Genomic DNA, 14395 nt, shown 5'->3' with positions numbered 1-14395 from the left:
GTACACATGATCCGTACAACGATGAGAGATCATTGGCCACAACTTTGGTTGATCCACGGCACACACCTTTCTACGAACTGCAGCTACACTGCATCATTCCCTTGTACTTCGGTACGTCGCCGATGAACCTCTGTTCCTCTTCCGCATTCCAACCCCACTCTTCCGAGAATGGATTGAGGTTCAGCTGCATGACCTGTGATAGAATCTCGCGCTCGCCCTTCTTCTCTACTCTGTCAATCAACTCGTCAAGAATCCACGATCGAGGAACAAACTGCGAACGGAGTTAGCACAGATCCTTAGTGAATAGTAAAGAGGTACTTACACTGGGGTTGACAGCCCTCATGGCTTCCTGCCGCCCATGATCATCCTCACCCCAATCCTCCTTCACTCTCGCTGACCACTTCTCGAGCCACTTGGCGATTCGCACCCGCGAATCCGCACCATCCTTCGGCAGGTTGTCGTTGCGGAAGAAAATATCCGCAGAATTCTGCCTGCCCTCATCCGAATGCAGTTTCGATAGGCTCAAGTTGGACAGTCTGCGGAACGCATGGTGGAAGTCGAGCTCATACGCCTCGAGGAAGTCCAGTAGTTCAGAGAACAATGTGTCAAAGTCGCTGTTTTGTTGCGACTTCAGTCCAAGACGTGCGGTCATAAGACGCTTGTACTCGGACAGGAAGACGGCCTTGTACTCCTCGCCTGCCCGCTCGATGATGCCTTCTGCGCGCTTGACCAGATCGCTGGCGTCTGCTTCACTGACACCCTTCTCGACAAACTCGGCGTTGTCAACGTTCGAGCCGGCGCCCATCAGCTCACCAAAAGCCTCTCCTAGCCGGACAAGGTTCCACCAGATGATGGTTGGCTGGTTGCGGTAGCTGTAGCGCAGCATGTGGTCATCGTGGTTGGGTGTGTAGGTAGGGTCGAAGGTGTCGAGGAACGCGAAAGGCCCGAAGTCGATACTCAGACCGAGGATCGATGTGTTGTCTGTGTTGAGCACACCGTTCATGAAGCCGTACGCTTGCCACTTGGCGACTGTTGCAGCGTTATTGCGCACCACGGCGCGGTAAAGACGTGTGTAGCGATTCTCTTCTTCTGGCCCAGAGCCTTCAATTGTGTCCTTTGCTACGCCTGTCTTGACGTCGGTATGTGTGGTCTTTGCCTCACCAGCTGGCAGCTTCGACGGCAGCTTGTCCCACCCTCCGTAGACGTGCTCGGCAGTGTAGTCAGTCAGCTTTCGGAGTGTCTCGCGGTCGCCGCGCATGCGCTGGAGGTCAAAGGTACCGAATCGAATCCAACTCTGCGCAAAGCGTGTGACGATAGCACCAGGCTCGACTCGCTCGCGCATGATCTTGGTACCATTGTTCAGCGTGAGCGCCAACGCTCTCGTCGAAGGGATGCCAATCGCATTGAGGTACTCTGAGACAACGAACTCACGGATCGATGACCGCAGGACTGCTCTTCCGTCCGCAAAGCGCGAGTACGGTGTACGTCCGGCGCCTTTGAGCTGAATCTCGTAACGCGTGCCTGTCGAAGGGTTTGTAGACTCGAACAGCGAGATGGCGCGTCCATCACCTAGCTGGCCGGCCCATTGCCCAAATTGGTAGCCACCATAGCATTGCGCCCAAGGGTAGATACCCTCGTCTGGCTTCTCGGCGTCCCATGTAAGGATCTTGCCGCCGGAAACCAGCTGCTTGAACGCTTCTGTCTGTGCCTCTTCCTCTTTGAGCCCAAGATCCTGCAGGGCTCGCTGACTGACACCCAATATCTCAGCCTCGCCTTGAGCATCTGGCCTCACGTATGTGTAGAGCGCCTCCTTCACCATGCGCGGTCCGAGAGTCTGCCGTGGCGCATCGTGCGAGTCTTTCGGCGTGGGGAAGGCGGCGTCCGGAGGCAGGTTCTGTGTGAAGACGCTGGACTTGGGCAGCGATTGCAGTGTGTGCTCGCCCTTGGACTGGGAGCCATTGAGGTGCGCCATGACTTGGCTGAGGCGATTCGAAGTATGGAACTGTCTTGCTGTGGAAGGTATTATGCCGGATATCAGGGGCTTCGAGAGTTGTGAGAGGCGAAGCATGAGATGTCAAGACGTGTAGGTATTTAACATCCGTAGGAATGGAAAGGAAAGGAGGGGAAGGGCGAAAACTCCCATCGCGTCGAGCATCTGTCACAGCGACGTGTCTGGACTATCACCGAGGTGGCGTCATACTGTGGCGAATTGGTTTGCTTATCGATAGGGTAGCCGCCGCAACTGACTCGCGTAAATAATGTCTGCGCTGCTGAAGCTTCAACCAATCACGAAACTTCACATCTCGAAAATCTCAGGATGAACGGCCAGCATATACCAGGCTTCTATTATGATCAAGAGAAGGGAAAGTACTTCAAGATCCAGAGCCAGTCGCAGTCAAGGGGCCTTAACCTCAAATACTCAACCTCGAACCTGGTCAAGGAGCGGAGGAAAGAAAGTGTAAAGAGAGCCGCAACTGCAAAGAAGGCCAGGGCACAAAAAGAGCGAGTCGTCCGCCGACATGCCAGCAGCTTCATCCAGACCGACCTTGACAGAGAGATAGGCTTCAAGAGGCGGTCGGTCTACTTGCAGAGTATATGGCCTGGTGCCTGCATGTCAGGTGTGAATGCTGCGCCAGAACCTGTCACTAGCAGCGACGAACATGGAGTGATTCGCTTCTTCGACCGAGATCCAGTCTCGAGAACCATCTATGCTGTCTGTGGTGAGAACAAAATCAAAAGACGTCACTATCTCGGCAATGATCAAGCGGCAAACCTGCAGAATCCACAGTCGCGGAAGAAACTGAGAGCTCTCGACACCCAGTCGAGATACGGCTACTTTCCTTGGGACGAGATAGGCCGCACGACCTCCACCGTCTCCTCTTTCCAATACATGCCCACTTCCGGCGCTCTCGCAGTAACAACAATCGGTTCAGACCGGCCGCCAATCGTCCAACTCAGCGACCCCGAACGCGACGGACCGCACATCTCACAACAATTCACACCGAAATCCTGCGCCGCAATCTGGACATCTTCTGCGCGCCCACCTTCGTTCTCCCCATCATCAGGCCATTCGAATAGCGTTGCCGCGAACGAGACCGAGCACCTCGCCGTCGGCGCCCAACGGTCTCTCCTTCTCTTCACCCGCTCACCCTCTGGGAGCTGGGACAGCCAGACCATCCTCCCAGACCTCAATGCCGACGTCCTCGCACTAGAATGGCTGAACCACAGCACCATCGCCGTGGGGTGTCGGAACGGGAAAATCCACCTCTACGACGCACGCTCCGGTGGGAGCTCACACGTCCTCACGCACCCGTTCGCGATCAGCAAACTGAGACGCGCAGACGACGCGACGCGGATAGTATCCTCCGGGTTGCAAGACACGCTCTTCCTGTACGACCTGCGCATGCCACGCCTCTCAAGCCGGCGCGACAGAGACGGGAAACTCAACATGCGCGACCACCACTACAACGAGGCGTACTTCAAGACCCTCTGCCCGGGGGACCACGATCACAAGCGGAGGAAACTTATGAATCGGAGAGCGTTTGCGAAGTGGAGTCAACCTGTGCTGAGCTATTCGCATACGAACCTGGATGACCCGGACCTCGATGTTGCGGTCAACTCCAGACTGGGACTAATTGCTGCGAGCCAGAATATGGAGCACAGCGACAAGGCGATCAGGGTGAGTAATCTGTGGACGGGCAAGTTGGTGAGGGAGTTCGATCCGTTCGGGAAGAAAGGGGCGACGCAGCAGAAGATACGGAGCCTTCGATGGATGGACGACTCAGACGGCGTTATGAGTCTATGGTCAACTTGGGGCGGGGACATCGCCGCATTCTCCTGGTAGCCAGCCCATTCAGCAGCCTTGCACACCATCCGTAAACCTCACATAGATACCCTCGATAGTATTGTAGCCCTTTAATCCACACCACCAACCAGATACTCACCCACCTCAACACCCACACTCCTCCCCAACCCCCTCACAAACTCCCACCCAAAGCCCACCCTCCACCTGCCCCCAGCCTCAAGCGCATCACTCGCGCCGCCCACACCCGTCCTAACAAGCAACTTCAAACTCGTCAGCGTCGCCACACTCGTGTACAGATCCGCAGTCTGAGGCACGCCATCCACGAGCAGCGCTCTGAAAATCGCGAACAGCCTATCAAGCGTAAATGGACTCGGCGTAAGTAGATGCCTCGGGACACGGCGGTGCTTCACACCGCCTTTGGACGTTGTAGACAAGCTCGCAACGCCAGGAGCGCGACGTTTGTTCTTGCGCTTATCAGTGTGCTTCATGAAATACGTTACATCCGTCCTCGCGGGATTGTAACTCGCAAGGTAGGCAGCGATGAGGAGGTGCGTTGTGTAGAACGGGAGATTCTGCACGACGCCTGGTACTGCTTTCCTCTTCACTACCGATCCACTATCGCCATTTGTGACCGCGGGTTTGGGCGTGACGATGCGGTCCAGCACCGCCTCCTCGCCCTGGAATAAATGCCGTCGATTTACCATGAGGCGCGAGAAGTCTCGTGTGCCAAATTCGCATTTGACGATGGGCGCGACAAATTCTCGCCATAGGCGCAGAGCGGTGGAACGGAAGCTGAGCAGGTCGCGCCCGGTGTGTTTGCTGATGCTGTCGTAGACGGCGCCGAGGAAGCGGTTCCACAGCCAGGCGTCGTCTTCGGCGGCGGGGTCAGGCGTGCCGTCTGGGTACTTTTCTGCGGAGGGAGGCGTGAGGAAGACTTTTGGGGGGTTCTTGCCGAGGATGGTGAGGAGTTGTGGGCGGGTGTAGGGCGGGAAGGCGATGTAGGGTATGGAAGAGGAAAGTCGTAGCGAGGGCGCGATGGGGAGGGTGGTTGCAACGATGAGGGAGAGAGTCGGTATCTGCAGTGGTGTTGTCAGCATGGGATCTCGACATGGGACTGCGCTGAACGTACCGTTTCGCCCAATCTGCCCAGCGCTGCAATGAGCGTGCCACCACCTTCTCTAAGCTTGTCGATTGCATCCAGTACCAACACGAACTTCTCTCTCCCTTCCAACATCTTCTGGAGGTTGACGCATAGTGCGCTTAGGTTCTCTGTCCGCGCGTATGGTCTTCTATCGATCTTCTCGTCGTCCAGCTCCTCCAATGCATCGAGAGATGCTGCCACAATGCGCTCGAGAAGATGCCGGGTGGTTATGCATTCGCGCACGTTGACGATGGTGTGCGGTATCTGCGCAGAATGGAAGTATGCACGCAGGATGGACGACTTGCCCGTCGCCGTCAGGCCATGGATGTTGATGAAGGGTGGTGAGGGGAGATGCGCCTGGCTTTGTTGTTAGTCGTGCGGGTGCCGCGATCAAAAGGCAACAAACAGTGTACAAAGCAGCCAGGTGCTGAATCTGCTGGTCGCGACAGGCAAATTCGCCAGTCAGTTGCGCAATGATCTCATCTGGCAGCATCGTCGTTGTCTGGTAGCGTTGGTCGTTGATGGCCGAGCGTCAACGTTCAACACGGTCATTGACGCGCTACGGTGCAGCCAAACGCGAAGGCACGTGCATGAGCACCAAAGTCCTGATACAAGCAATGAAAATGTAGCCGAAGATGTCGATGCGGTTCATTCCTCTCCTGGTCGTGCGTGTATCTATGTATGGGTATCTCATGTCTCATAACCCTGTATCCCTCTGACTGTAATCGACACCACATGTAATCCAAAGCGCCGTGTAATGCTTCATATCCAATGCAACCCATTCCCATCCTCATGCCGTTCTAGACATGCAGAGTGTCCTTGATGCCGTCGTGCTGTGGCTCATGCCCGTCCTCCTTGTACTCCCACGCCAGGAACTTCCAGTTCAACTCGCTCGGTCGCCAGAACATGCCATGCTTCAATCCGCCTTGCAACGGTGCGCTGCCTTCGGCAGTGTCCGACGTCATACCGCCAGTGAGGGGCATGCGCTTTGCGAAGATACAGCGCCGAAACCTCGAGTGCAGGATTGCCATCGAGCACATGACGCAGGGCTCGTTCGTCAGGTAGATGTCGAGATCGACGCACAGGTAGCCGCTCTGATTGATGTTGTCCTTGACGTAGTACTCTCTCTCCATGTCGGTGAGGGGTATGTCGCAGAAGAGCGAGCGGTCGAGCAGTGCAGGGTCGGTGCCGGCAGCGCGAAGCCGCTTCTTCGCGACCATGGCGATGGCGCGCTGGACAGCGTGTGCCATGACGTTGCCAGTGCCCTTGTGCTGCTCGATGGTGCCTGTCGGTGACCTCCAGCGACAGTCGCCCGCAACGACGATTACCTCCGGCGTGCCCTTCGTCTGGTCGACTACCACAACGCCGAGCGACTCTCCCAGGCACTGCTCGGAGATGCACCTTCCTGCTGACCGTGCGAGCCCAAGCCAGTTGCCCACCCTGTCCTCGATCTCTGCTTGGTTGCGTGCAACAAGGCTTGGGTGCGGCCCGTATGGGTTGGTGTTCTTGTAGGAGATGGGCCAGTACTGCTCGCTCCATTGCTCCGACTGCTCGGCGGATATGGGCGCCAGCGACGGGACGGTAACGTACAGGATCCTCGGTGTGGTCTTGCCGTTGTCGAAGGGAGGGCACTTGCGCAGGAGGGCGAACAGGTCGGCATGCTGGATATGCTTCGAGGGACACAGGAGGAAGTAGCGCACTAAATCCATGTCTTTAGCAACGTCCTCACCAGCAGTGGCTTCGTCGACCGTGGGCGTGGACGTGGACGGAGGAGATGGGAGAGAAGGCAGCGATGCAGGGGATGGGGACAATGACGCTGGTGCAGGATCATCCTCATCACCTCTCGGAAGCCTCGCGGGCGGATAGAACTGCTTCTGCAGATGGGCCGGCAGGTATTTGAACTGCACTACGCGGCGCAGGTGGGAGATCTCGGACGTCTTGAAGTCCGGGATGGCTGCTTGCACGACACTGCACGCTTAGTCAGACACCAGTTGGCTGTACCTGGAGTGAGCAGCTCACTCCTTGACCACGTTGGCATGCTTCGCAGGTACTTCGACAACATAGACGACGTGCGTTTCCAGGCTGGCGCGCACTTCATCTTTGGTCCGCAGTGGGACAAGACGCCCGGTGTGGGAAGCGGGGTCGCTCATTGCATCGTCTGCCGGTCGCGGATTGGACTATGATACTGTCGCTGGTGTGAGTGGTGAGTCGCGCGAGTGCTTGCGGTTGTGGAGGAGAAATGCTGCATGACAGAAACAAAACTCGCAGACCTCGGCTGGTCGGTGTTTCCCTCCACCAACACCACCTTCCATCCTCGACGCGTGGAGACGCGTCACCCCTGCACAGCTCATCATGGAGCCAGCAACCTCGACTCTTGAGTCTCGCCGAGGTGCGGTGGTCATTGCGAACTCGCCGGTCGCCATCGTCCCCTGGACTCCTTCAACGTACCTTTCTGTTTGAGTCCGTCAGCAGTGAGCAAGTGCGAACCATGGACCCCGGCTCTGTTGGATCATGGTAAACACTTGAAGTGGACTTCAGTAGCTGCCAATGGCGACGCATCTGGCTTCCTGGCCGCGGCCAAGCCTGACCGTATCCTTGAGCAGCGCGCAGCACGGATCCTGTTTGCGACCCTCGTGAGACCCGTCAGCTTGGCGATGATCTAGGGATTAATCTTGCATGCGCAAGGTGGGCTTGGAGCCTCACAACAAATGGCAAGCTGAAGAAGGAGCCCAACTGGTCACTGTCTGAGCAGAACAGGTGGCTGGCTAATCTGGATCTCATATGGCTGGCTAATCTGAGTCCCATATGGCTGGACAAGTGGACAATCGGCGCTATGCAGCAACAGGTGCAATACATCAGATGTGTCTCTGCACAAGCAAGCTGATGAGGCGACAGACAGTCAAAGTCAGCCAAAGACACGATGGGCAGTTCTGCAATCCTATGACTCTGATCGGTATGCTAGCCAGAGGAGAAGAACCTACAGACGACCCGATTGAGGTCGGTGCAGCAGCGCTCGACGTCATTCGCAAGATGATGGGACCGATCCAAGCACCAGACGATTCCAATGGCGCTAATGACAAGAGTAAAGATGAGAACACACCTAGAGTAGACATCATGCCCAGCATGCTGGTGGAACTGTTTCAGGAATCGGACATGAATGCGCCTGACCGTACTGGTGCACTGGGGATGTACGAGCAATTAGCAAACGAGGGACAGTTGGGCGACGATGAACATGTTCAGATTCTCAGGAACTTGCTTGGCTGACCAACGTTGACGGGCTGGTGGGTCAGTTAGCTGTTTTCATTGTTCTATTCAAACCAAGACCAAGCCTTCAAAATGTTCAGAGCCCTGCCCTGGGTTAACGACGTCCAAAGATGAAAGTGTGGACGACCCGAGGATATCCACAATGCCTTGTCACGTCACTCCGCAGCAGGACACCGCGTCGAAAATCGATCTCGGGCGATATGACACAGCGTTCGCGGTTAAAGAACACAGAGAGGTAGTAGTCGTAGATTCCCAAGCCACATGGCGGCTGTAGTGACACCCTCGGGCCGCGCCGTGTGGTCGAAACATCGATCCCACCAAATTCAACAGTTGGACGAAAAGGGCTTAACGGGTTCGCGTCTCACAATGTAAGCGGAGCCTGTACCGGTTGACGGACGATCGGGGCACTGAGCTTCCCAACGCCTTTGCACAATACCCCGAAGCATGTATCATGGTCGACTCCAGGAACAGACAGTGTCGGAACGACAGACTGACGACGCACCTAGGATGTTGGACCTGCGATCCTAACAGACCGATCAAGGCCGGTTCAGTGCCTAGTACGGTACAATTATGGCTGCTGGCTCGCTCTGTCATTGTATGTAGCACGATCTGTTGCAAATGAGGGGTCGGCGAGCTGGCTTGCAGGCTCAGTTTCTGTAAGATGGCCACGCAGCGTGGTGGAACGAGCAAGGGAAGACACCTTGCGGCCTGCGTACGCTTTATAAAGCCGCCCACTTCTCCCAGACAGGGGTCAACACAACCCCATCAAAGCTGAAGCGTCAAAGTCAAAGCAAGATCTTCTTCCATTGCTTCCTTAAGTTTCACCATTATGTCTGACTACACTGGGCCCGGCATCTACGAGATCCTCCCAAAACATGCTCAAGATATGAGCTTGAACGTCTGGGCCGGGGCCAACACCGCCGGCACGCAGGTGAAGCTCTAGTGTGTCTTTACATCTCGCAACATTCGTTCCGAAAAGCAGCACTAACCAGCCACTCCTAGCTCACGAACTCCAGGTGCTAGGAACAGTCAGTTCGCCATTGTAGCAGCCGGCGGCACCCAAGGCAAGCCCGAGAAGGGCGACCGCGAGTATCACATCATCGCTGTCAACTCCGGGCTCTACGTGGCTTCCAATGGTACGTTGAGCACATCAGTTCTCCTTCTTCCTCGAAGAACAGACTAAGCAACATACGCGACAGACGCCATCCAAGTCACGACCGAGCTACGCTCGCCTCTGGAGGCAAGTATCCGCTGGAAGCTACAGCACGCTGGAAATGGAGCTTTCTAGTACGTTCACATGCCATTTGAGTTGTATGAGTACTGACGTGAGTGCAGCATTAACAGTGTTGTTACCGGTAAACAGCTCAATGTCCGTGGTGGTGGGAAGGAGTCTGGCACTGAGATCATTACGTATCCCCCTACCGAGGGTGCGAATTCACAGTTCTTGCTCAAGTCCGTTTGAGTGAGCATGGAACTCCAGTCAATACATTGGTCGACGTTAGCAGTAGGTCGACGAAAATGCTTGTTTGGGAGTGCAAATTGTGTAGGGTACCTTGTGCTCGTTAGGATCAGTCGCTCATTCAGAATGTCAATCGAACACAACTGTAATCCGCAGTCCAGACGATTTCATACTGCTCAAACATACCCGTACACCTGTCGTCACCTGGTCCAAAGACACTTGCAAGCTCTTCCTCGCCATTGCACAATGAAACTCTACCTATCAGCGCGAAACCGTGCCCCACTCCATCTCCCACACTCCCATTCCATCAACATAAATCGGAATCCCCGGCGCCTCAACCGGCCATACAGTCTGCGATCGATATCCATCTCCGTGGCGTTCGTATATATATGACCCGTACTGTAAAAGACCTAGTATTCATGCCATACTTCTGATACAGCGCGCCATCCGCACCAAACAACTCACATCCGCCAGGCACACCATCATGCGGGGTTGTAAGGTAAATGTTCGCTCTGAGCCCATGTTGGAGGAGGTTGGTTTGATGGAGCTTGAGGCATTAGCTGAGGATGAAACGGTAGGGAAGGCAAGCTTGCGCTGCGAAAAGAAAACCCCCCTCAGTGGATTGATTGGTGGGTGTGATGTCGAAGGAGCCCATGTCGAGTTGTTGAGACCAGTGAGCGAGCATGGGTTTGACGAAAATCCGCATACGTTCCCGCGATCCAGCAGACTATCTGATAACCGAATCGTGTATTTGGGGTCAGCTATAGCATCTCGTCTGTCGAAAGTCTCACGGTGTCCAATGGCAACATCAATCGTGTAGTTGCGTAGGGGTTCAAGGTTGTTGAGAGTGGTCAATAGCTGGACATGCTGGGACAATGCCGTCCTTGATTTTGGCACGGCCGTACTATTGATAATATCACCTCTCTATCCATTCCGGATAGGGAAAGACTGACAGAGCATTACATCCTTCCGATGCATCATTGGTAAGCCCTATGTCGAAGGGGTGCAGATCCGGATTGTACGCTGCAGCCGTCCAATCTGCAACTCCTTGCTCGAATCTGCCATTAGCAATATACGGATGGATTGTTGCTATAGTGATGGGGTTGCAGGTCTGTGTCACTGAACTGCTATTTGTAGGTTCAGGTGTAGCAGTTGCATTCAGTGCATAGCTGTCGTACATTCAGCTGATGACAGAGCAGGAGTCAAGAACACGTTGGCTTAGGCTTCGAGTCTCGAAGCTCCACCGCAGAATCCCGTCGAATCGCCAGCGCATCTCATGTCGCAGCTTCATCGGTTGCGGTGGCGTTGTGCTCCAGGGAATTGCCACATCAGCACTCACGACCAAACTCGAGACCTGCGAGGCTATACCCAGCGGCTTTACAGTTCGAAGTGCACCGAGGCACTGCCATACCGTCTTCGCTAGCTTAAACAAAGATATAGCGCGAACGCAAACATTGTTCATAAGGCAACCAATGTGTGAGGTGCCAGACGGACCGGGGCTGGTGTGTGTAATCCAGTAGCCCAGTAAAGAACACGCTAAGTCGAAAAGCAGAACCGCATGCTTCATCATCAGCACCGGGACACTTGAAGTCGCATTCAGAATCGTCTTTGCTTTCAGAGCCTGCGCTAATGACGAGGCAGCAATAGCACTCCTGACCCTATTCGACGCCTGCGTAAGGATGGTTGTTGGCGTTACAGAAAGCGACACAGCTCTCCTGGGTCATGTTTTCGATGTCCACATAGGAAGGTCCAGCAAGATTCCTCCTGCTATAGTCGATGTAGCAGCCTTAGTAGCCCCATTGAATTGGCAGGTTCGCATCCAAAGAAAGAGTGGAAGGGGTGATGCTCATCTCACATGGAAGGACACCAGCAGTCGTGGCAAGAGTGGTACCAGAATCGAGGTATGTTGGCAAAGCAGATCCACTGACTCTTATCTTTCTCGTCTCGGAAGTGCCATGTGAGCAGGTACTTACCTTCCCTTGGGGAGGTCGCATTCTTGCGCGACTGTGGTGGCCCTTGCCTCACGAAAATGGCCAGTTGAAGACTTCTACTGTTGCCACCACGCGAGTACATCAGGACGTGCGCAATGCTTCTTTACCTGGCCACTTCAAGAATTCTGTAAGTTTGTTTGTCGCTGACGTTCGGCTTTCGTGCAACATGACGTTGATAGTGTGAGCTTGCGTCAATGCGTTGAAAGACGCAGTCACAATGAGGAGAGACTGACGTTCTTGATATGCTGTCGACGATATCCTGGTAGCTGCAGTTCTCTGGGGCAGCAAAGGGGGGTTGTTGAGGAAGAAGGAAAGTACGCGTTTCGGCATTGCCGTGGCTCAGGTATGAAATTCTGCATTGGCGTACTGGCCTTTCTGATGTGGCTTCACCATCCCTTTTCTCAATATCGGTCTCGCATATTCGTATTGGAAGTCCCACTTGATGGTCTTGATGTGTCAGGAATATCGCGCGCCCCGGACACGCGTGGCTTGAAAGATGCGGCTGAAGACGTGCGCAAGGCTGGCCGCTAGATCACATCAGGCTTTGCTATACCGTATCGGGCCTCCTTCACCCGTATGTTTGATTGGTCTACCAAAACTTTGTCCACTTTCAGCTGGGCGTCGAATCAACAGCTAAACACGGACCAGATTCTAGCACGATCTCGCGAGCGCCGAGCTACTTTCATAGTTCCCGCCGAAATGGAGGTGACCACACGCGCTGAAATCGGTGTAGGCGCCTAGCAACGCGTACTTCTCCCACACGATGTTGTGGGGCTGGCGTAGGGCGCAAGACTATGGCGCTATGAATGTTCTGGCCGGAAGAGGTCGAGATGCTGTGTATGGATAAGTGATAAGCGTGGTCGGGCTTGATAGGGCAGAACATCTGACAAGGAACGGGTGTGCAGCAACGGTTCTGCATGGCGGTGCTGGAATCGGTACGTTACCTATCGATTATGGCGTTGATGGTACGAGACCGGTTTCCGGCTACACAATTGTATTGACTCGAGAACTCAAGATGCACCTCGAGCATGCCGCATGGCTCAGTACATATATTAGCACTGGATCCCAAATAAGAGACAAGTCGCGGAGCACCTCTTCGATTCTTACTCATATCAAGTTCTTGTAGCAGTCTCGTTCTGCGTCCACTCCCTGCCAGACATCATCATTCCCTACACCGGAGACATGAAGCTCTTCACCTACGAGCTCTGGGGCGTCCCCTCTACTGGCTTCTTCGATCCCTCGAAAACATTCGTTACCTCCCACTTCGTCTCTCCTCTACTCCTCGCATGCATCCGCGCTATCCTCTGCGTATACAGCTTCACAACTATCGCCGTCTCCTACAGTTGGCTCGCATCCAACACAGCAACCATCGGCCTGAAGGATGTCAACATCGGCTCATACAAGATCCAACAAAGCGAGGCCGCCATCGGCCAGTCATTCAGCTTTTTCACCTACCTGACTTTCTGGTCTTTGGGCTTCTACTTCCTCGTCAGCAGCATGCACACCTTCATGTTTGCGTTCAAGGAGCGCACCTGGCTGCACAACTGGCCTAAGCCCCTTCAGGTTATGCATTCCGTGTACTACTCATGTGTGACGAGCATGCCCTTCCTGGTTACGATCGTATTTTGGGGAACCATGAACAGCGGTTGGCCAGCCGGTCGCTTCGAACAATGGATGAACCTCTCAGTCCACGGTCTGAACTCGGTCTTTGCGGTTGTAGAGATCCTGTTGCCTGCCACAGAGGCACCGCCATTCTCGCATCTCAGCGTCGTTCTACTAGTCTTGTCGACCTATCTTGGTCTTGCATACCTGACCAGGTACACACAGGGATTCTACGTCTATGAGTGGATGAACCCAGCCCATGGTAACGTCAGCATCATCCTACATGTCCTGGGGTATGCAGCTGGCATCATTACAATCTTCTGCTTGGTCTCGGGTGCCATTAGGCTGAGGAACATGCTCGCTCGAAGACTGAATGAGGGCAAGGACACAAGTGTTCAGGAGAAGGGTATGAAGTTGGATGATGCGTCCGAAACCTGGTCGAGCGATACCAGTATACTGAGGCCAAAGTCGTCGCGGAGAAAAGAAGAGTGCATCGTATGAGTATGCAGGAGTCGTTGTACAGCAAATTTTCTGTCAGAAGCAATTAATAGTATGGTACCTCTTACGTCGTATCAACCTGATCATGAAGAGTTTCAGTCTTGTCTACTTGAACTCACCTTCGTGTCACAGCTTGTATTTGCAAGACCAGAATGTCAGATTTCGGTCGGTCCAGTGCAATTTTTCGGAGCACGAACTGTGCACGATTGTAACCTCGACCACCTCCTTCCGAGAATCCTGGCTCCGGCAAACTCACACCAGTCGTCCGATCGGGAACCTTTGCAAGAGGGCGTGATGTTGCTAAATCAACGACGTTACGTGTGAATGCAGGTTGATGTCCTCCGAGGAGTCCGGGTCCCGTTGGACTGGATGCATCTTTGCAGGCATTCAAAGAATTTGCGACCAGCGTTGACTTTCAGCTGCTTGTATCTCGGCGATCCCGCACAGTTCGGCGTACGATACGGATTCTGCCTTGCATGGATCGTGTGGGGAAGTTTATGTTTCGGCCGTAGCAGAACTGTTCCGTGGAGGCGCGTCTGTCATCCATGACGTCCACCAAATGCCCCATGATGCCTCGGCTGGTTGCTGTTCACGACATGAGGGGGCAGACTTGAGTGGAAATGAGTTAGGCCTCC

At 54.5% G+C, this 14395-nt stretch overlaps 8 protein-coding genes across 8 annotated transcripts; 4 read left to right on the top strand and 4 right to left on the bottom strand.

Moving 5' to 3' along the window:
* Positions 1 to 70: 70 nt before the first annotated feature.
* Positions 71 to 1972, bottom strand: BU25DRAFT_342419 (UPF0061-domain-containing protein; the record flags this gene model as incomplete). The annotated part of the gene is made up of 2 exons (XM_033702909.1): positions 71 to 271; positions 323 to 1972. 2 exons carry the CDS (start codon positions 1970 to 1972, stop codon positions 71 to 73), a joined length of 1851 nt encoding a protein of 616 aa, XP_033561264.1.
* Positions 1973 to 2311: 339 nt separating this feature from the next.
* BU25DRAFT_411167 (uncharacterized protein) lies at positions 2312 to 3887 on the top strand. Its single transcript, XM_033706486.1, has one exon. It carries the CDS (start codon positions 2318 to 2320, stop codon positions 3842 to 3844), a length of 1527 nt encoding a protein of 508 aa, XP_033561263.1. The 5' UTR covers positions 2312 to 2317; the 3' UTR covers positions 3845 to 3887.
* Positions 3888 to 4015: 128 nt separating this feature from the next.
* Positions 4016 to 5457, bottom strand: BU25DRAFT_368730 (uncharacterized protein; the record flags this gene model as incomplete). Its single annotated transcript, XM_033703903.1, has 3 exons — positions 5353 to 5457; positions 4935 to 5303; positions 4016 to 4881 (listed from the first exon to the last, which is right to left on the bottom strand). Coding segments are annotated over exons 1-3 (1320 nt in total), but the record flags the coding sequence as incomplete, so codon positions are not given.
* A 135-nt stretch (positions 5458 to 5592) lies between these two features.
* Positions 5593 to 7161, bottom strand: BU25DRAFT_411166 (uncharacterized protein). The gene is made up of 2 exons (XM_033706485.1): positions 6966 to 7161; positions 5593 to 6914 (listed from the first exon to the last, which is right to left on the bottom strand). The coding sequence occupies exons 1-2, from the start codon at positions 7094 to 7096 to the stop codon at positions 5747 to 5749; spliced, it is 1299 nt and encodes a 432-aa protein (XP_033561261.1). The 5' UTR covers positions 7097 to 7161; the 3' UTR covers positions 5593 to 5746.
* A 103-nt stretch (positions 7162 to 7264) lies between these two features.
* BU25DRAFT_411165 (uncharacterized protein) lies at positions 7265 to 8222 on the top strand. The gene has a single exon (XM_033706484.1). It carries the CDS (start codon positions 7752 to 7754, stop codon positions 8208 to 8210), a length of 459 nt encoding a protein of 152 aa, XP_033561260.1. The 5' UTR covers positions 7265 to 7751; the 3' UTR covers positions 8211 to 8222.
* Positions 8223 to 9039: 817 nt separating this feature from the next.
* Positions 9040 to 9741, top strand: BU25DRAFT_393664 (uncharacterized protein; the record flags this gene model as incomplete). Its single annotated transcript, XM_033704707.1, has 4 exons — positions 9040 to 9152; positions 9213 to 9346; positions 9410 to 9497; positions 9546 to 9741. 4 exons carry the CDS (start codon positions 9040 to 9042, stop codon positions 9670 to 9672), a joined length of 462 nt encoding a protein of 153 aa, XP_033561259.1. The 3' UTR covers positions 9673 to 9741.
* A 1102-nt stretch (positions 9742 to 10843) lies between these two features.
* Positions 10844 to 11490, bottom strand: BU25DRAFT_68517 (uncharacterized protein). Its single transcript, XM_033712012.1, has one exon. The coding sequence runs from the start codon at positions 11237 to 11239 to the stop codon at positions 10850 to 10852; it is 390 nt and encodes a 129-aa protein (XP_033561258.1). The 5' UTR covers positions 11240 to 11490; the 3' UTR covers positions 10844 to 10849.
* A 1220-nt stretch (positions 11491 to 12710) lies between these two features.
* Positions 12711 to 13923, top strand: BU25DRAFT_68507 (uncharacterized protein). The gene has a single exon (XM_033712011.1). The coding sequence runs from the start codon at positions 12843 to 12845 to the stop codon at positions 13761 to 13763; it is 921 nt and encodes a 306-aa protein (XP_033561257.1). The 5' UTR covers positions 12711 to 12842; the 3' UTR covers positions 13764 to 13923.
* The last annotated feature ends 472 nt before the right edge of the window (positions 13924 to 14395 follow it).

This window comes from Macroventuria anomochaeta, assembly GCF_010093625.1.
Source record: "Macroventuria anomochaeta strain CBS 525.71 unplaced genomic scaffold BU25scaffold_18, whole genome shotgun sequence".
NCBI lineage: Eukaryota > Fungi > Ascomycota > Dothideomycetes > Pleosporales > Didymellaceae > Macroventuria > Macroventuria anomochaeta.
Note: the sequence above shows the minus strand (reverse complement) of the source record. Positions and strands in the feature narration are given on the sequence as shown.